The sequence below is a fragment of the Buceros rhinoceros genome, unplaced genomic scaffold (genome assembly GCF_000710305.1).
Source record: "Buceros rhinoceros silvestris isolate BGI_N320 unplaced genomic scaffold, ASM71030v1 scaffold35481, whole genome shotgun sequence".
NCBI classification, from domain to species: Eukaryota; Metazoa; Chordata; class Aves; order Bucerotiformes; family Bucerotidae; genus Buceros; species Buceros rhinoceros.
The window spans coordinates 7,784-12,389 of NW_010393092.1; the positions used below are offsets into that span (position 1 = coordinate 7,784).

The window sequence follows — 4,606 nt, forward strand, 5'->3', positions numbered from 1 at the left end:
GCTGGGGGCAGAAATAGACATTTTGTTAAATTACAGGGAAATCTTCATTAAGAGCTTAATGGATTGTTTCTTTTAGAGAGGTGAACAAGAGACGGAGTTCTCTGACTGGTTTGGTTACCAGGAATTGTCCCCTTTGCTCCTCTCGTTTTGCTCTCGTGGACGGTCATCTCGGGTGAAGCGACAGTTGTTGAAGCGTCAAGAAGCGCCTCCGCCATCACTAGATTCAGATTCGAATGTGAAATGTGCTGTTAAAAGAAGGAGGTAATGATCACATGCGCATCGCTCTTTGTTGAAAGGATTCACCACAATTAATCCCAGGACTGGACAATAAACTGGAAACTTTCTTTTGCGAACCACTTGCGAAGCGTCGGTACGTTAAACAGACACAGGCTTTGGGAGGTGCTTTGTGCGAGACCCGCGTCAGACACCTCGTTAAGACGATGCCAGGCACTGAGCGAGCTAATCTCATCCACTTACCCGTGGGGCCGAAGTGCTAATATTAACCTGGTAAGTTACGAGGACTCTTTGTCCCATAAAAAGTGACCGGGAGGCACAAAAAGTGAGTCAAGCGGCTTTTCCCAGCCCCTCTTCTCCCTGTCTTTGCGGCGGGCAGCTCTGTGAGATGCCAGGGAAGAGAGGTGAGCTGTGGTGGCTGAGGAGGTGTCACGCACCCTTCAGAGGCCTCTGACAAGGAATGAAAAGCGACTGTTACCTGAGGAAATCGGGAGCTCGTACTATCATCCGCTGGAAGTCTTCCAAGGACAGCTTCCCGTCGTTGTCCGCGTCAGCTTCGTAAATCACCTTCTCGCACACCAGCCGGACTTCCTCTGGGGTGAGTTCGTTCCGGGTTAATTTGTTAACCGTTTTCTCTAGATCCGATTTGCATATGTAATCGTCATTGTTAAAATCTGTCAAAGGAAACAAAGCTAAATCAGAGTGACGGAAGTCAGCGTTTTACACGGCCGATGCCGAGAGCTCCTGGGGAGGGTTTGGTTCCCAGGCCCTGGTGTGTTCCTGGAGGTAGAACGTTCCAGGCAGAAATGCCGTTACCCGTATTGGCTTGGTCAGAAATCCAATAACAAAATAAAAATCCTCCTTATCATACACAGGGGTAACAGCCCTAAATGGCTTAATGGCTAACCACCATAATTAAATCGTTCCAGCAGAGCACTGTTAGAGAGCGAAACGCAAGGAATAGTTAGAGGAAGAGACTGGCCTGTTCGGGTTTGGAGGGGGGTCACTTTATTAACATTTTTGCTGAAGCGTGTACAGTTTAAATGGCAAAAAAAATACTTTGATATATTGTTTGGCTTTAGCTGATCATAAAGTAACTGACAATGGTACCATAAAACAGGAAAAAAAATCTCTAAATTTGTCTGTGGAGAAAAATGCTGGAAGTGTTTTTCCCCCCCCGCCCCCTCCCAAAACCACCTACAGATTTATGGGCAGCCACATCCCTCGTGCTGCACTTTTCCAAGCAGCCCCTCAGACCCAAGTACTGCTTAAATGTTCATCAGCTCTTGGAAACCACAGCCGATTTCAGGCTGTAAATTTTGTAAATCCCAAATACATAAGAGACAAAAGGACAGCGAAGGACCAGAAGTTTCCAGGAGAGAGAACAAGCGGTCAAAAGCCTCGAAAAAAGGGCTGTGTTAAAAACATTCCAAACTAGAAACCATTCTGGTGACAAAATGAGCATTTTGCATCCCGACATGAAGCTGCAGCATTTCCCCCGGCTTTACCCTTTGCGCACGTCTCACTCACCATAAATTTTAAAAGCGTAATAAGCCTTCAGGTCTCTGGGAGCCATTTCACTCAGCACCGAAAACATGTCCAGAAAATCGTCCAGAGTCATGTTGCCATCTCCGTCCGCTGAGAACACCTCTGCGATGCGCTGGCGGAAGGGGTTGTCCTGGGGAGCAGAGGTCACCGTCACGGCACTCGCTCCAGAGCAGGGGAGACACGACCGGAGCGAGACCGTTCCTGCTGTGACCCCTTTTGGCAGACGCTCCCCGTTCTGCTGTCCCGCTCTTGGCTAACGTGGTACCAGAGGGAGACGCGGCTGCACCGCCTCTAACCCTCGTGCAGGTTCAGGAACTCACGAGAAGCTTCCAGAAACGATTTTGACTTCAACGGCCAAAATTTATTTGTATTTCAGCTTCCCGGCAATTAGTACGGGATGAATTATTAAAAAAGGGGCCGATGAAGCTGAACCGTGTCACTCGATGCGGGTGCGCTGGTTGTGCCGTACCTTCAGCTCTGGCATGCTGCCAATGAGCTCGTAGGGCAGCGTCACCGCGGGCCTGTCGGTGTAGTCGAGGGGGACGAGCTGCGGGGCCAGATCCCGGTACCTGTGAAACAGCCTGGAACAGAAAGGGGAATAGTTACGCAGACCGCTGCGAACGGTGTGTTTGCCCTTCCCGTCGCGTTCCTCACGTGTTTTGTGCTTTACCAATGGGTGATGTCGGTCACCAGATGACACTCGTTATCCTCGGTGGGTGTCGGTGGAAGAGACAGTGTGAGGAAGACCCGGTAACTGGTGAAAAGCACAACGCTCTGCTCACGGAGCCGTTTGGTGAGAACGCTCCCGCCCCACCGCTAGATCCCGTAGCCAAACCCCGAGTTTCAGGAAGGTTCAGATTCCCTTCGTCTTGCCGGCTGCGCTGCTCCGGCACGCCGTGTGTTACGAGACCTTCAGCCCGAAGGGCCCCTCATCAGCTCCCAGACACACCGGGCGAAAGGATCTGTTTTTTCACGTTCGCAGTGAGTGTGACCAAAAATAACAGGCTTCAACTGGAGCGTGAAAGAGTCAGTTTAAATGTCAGAATAAAACCTGAATGCCTAAAGCCATGGGCAGGAAGAGAGATCTGGGACCAGCTGTACCAGGTTTTTATCCACCCCGAGTATTTTCCCCAGAACTCGGGTTCAGGAGACGGAAAATGCACATAATCACTTGAATGTGTTCCCCGCTTGCCCAGCATGCGCTTTGCTCCGGCTCCAGTGCTGGAGTGAGGGTCCTGCTCACCGCGGTTACCAACAAAACGGGGACAGAACTGTACAAGGGAGCTTTATCAATAATGGATGTCTCGTTCATGACACAGTTATGGTTCTGGCCGCGGCTCACTGCGTGGGAAGGAGACGGATTCAGATTCCAGTTCCTGCAGAGCCGCTCCTGTTTCACCCCGTAGAGAATTCACACAGAGCATCGAGGGGCTGAAGATGCTCTGCGCAGCTGTCACTTGTGCTCTGCTTTTCAGAGAAATCGGGGAAAACGCGTGATGACATCTTGAGAGAAGCAGAAAGGGAACAACTTCCCTTTGTGTTAGCGCGGCCGAGGGCCAAGGGGGGCAAAGGCAGCTTCCGCAGGAGTTCGCTGCTGCCTGGGTAAGTGGTTTTTACAGGGGGAGAACAAGTCGAGGGTTTCAGTGGAGGCTTCAGCCCCTGAACCCGTCTTCAGCAGGTTCTTTGAGCAGAGATCAAAGGGAGCGTTCGATGAGGCGCCTGAAGGCTTTGGGAAAACGCACCTCAGAGTGTCAGGATAATTATCGACGGGAAGACGTGAAGAAAATTTGACACAACCGTTAAGGTTTTCATACACCAGGCAAAGTCCTCCAAAGCATAACGCTGTACTTGGAGGCCTCCGTCATAAAACAGGGCGAGAGGACCGTGGACATCGCTAGCAAAGATGCCCTCAAATACAACTGGTTCCATTTATTTCTGATAAATAAAGAGGCACTGGTGCTTCAACACAACATCTTGAATTCTGGCTCGGTTTAGCAGAGGTAACATAAAAAAAAGCAACAAAAATGCTCAGATTGCCCAAAGGTACCACTTCAAATTTGTGTAAATCCATTTTAAAATTATTTTTAAAACACCTCACCCTGTCTGTAACCTGTCTGTATAGCAGTCTCTGTCCTTCACCCACAAAATGCACATCCAAGACTCACCTCAGAATTTCCTTCCTTGTAAAGAAAGTGCAGTCCTATGAAATAAGAGAAGATACAAGATGTAACAGCAGTTCTTAGCATGGATGGCCCAAGTAATTCAGATGAAGTTACGCTGTAATATATCTGTCCACGCTCTTTCTTTTTGGCAAATGGTATTTTATAACCCTTCTTGTTGATGTCAGAACCAGCTGTATACTAAAATCCTTGCAGAAGTTCAGCACTCCTGCTTAGTAATTGTAAGTTATTCAGCGTTCTGTCCCAGCAGCCGTTTGGCGGGGTTTGTACCTGGTAGGCATCCAGCTGCTCGGCGGTGAAGACGGTTTGCTTGTTGCCCATTTCTGCCTCCACGCGCTGACTCTCGTCCCATCGTTCTTTCCTCAGAGGCACCTTTATAGGGGGGTTGGGTGTTCGGTTATTAAAAGCGGCGACAATGAGGGTCAGGTATAGCGGAGGATCGAGTGACCCAAAGGATCATAACGGGAGCGTTTCATCCAGCGGTCGGTCTGGCTGCGCAGGGCTCTGGTCCAGCATCACTCACCCGTCTCCTGACAGGACTCACATTACAGCATTTAGCCAAACAACTTGTTTGGGTCTTTGAAGCAGCAGGTGGATTTCAGGGATTGTGATTTTTTTAACTGTGTTTTAGGAAAAGTTTCTTC

At 49.6% G+C, this 4,606-nt stretch overlaps 1 protein-coding gene across 2 annotated transcripts; it reads right to left on the bottom strand.

Moving 5' to 3' along the window:
• Positions 1–223: 223 nt before the first annotated feature.
• CIB3 (calcium and integrin binding family member 3) lies at positions 224–4,283 on the bottom strand. Of its 2 annotated transcripts, XM_010144744.1 has the most exons (6): positions 4,233–4,283; positions 3,948–3,982; positions 2,252–2,363; positions 1,765–1,912; positions 713–908; positions 224–245 (listed from the first exon to the last, which is right to left on the bottom strand). In XM_010144744.1, the coding sequence occupies exons 1-6, from the start codon at positions 4,281–4,283 to the stop codon at positions 224–226; spliced, it is 564 nt and encodes a 187-aa protein (XP_010143046.1). The 2 variants fall into 2 exon arrangements, with proteins under 2 accessions (XP_010143046.1, XP_010143047.1); XM_010144745.1 differs by lacking the exons at positions 2,252–2,363; positions 3,948–3,982.
• Positions 4,284–4,606: the final 323 nt, after the last annotated feature.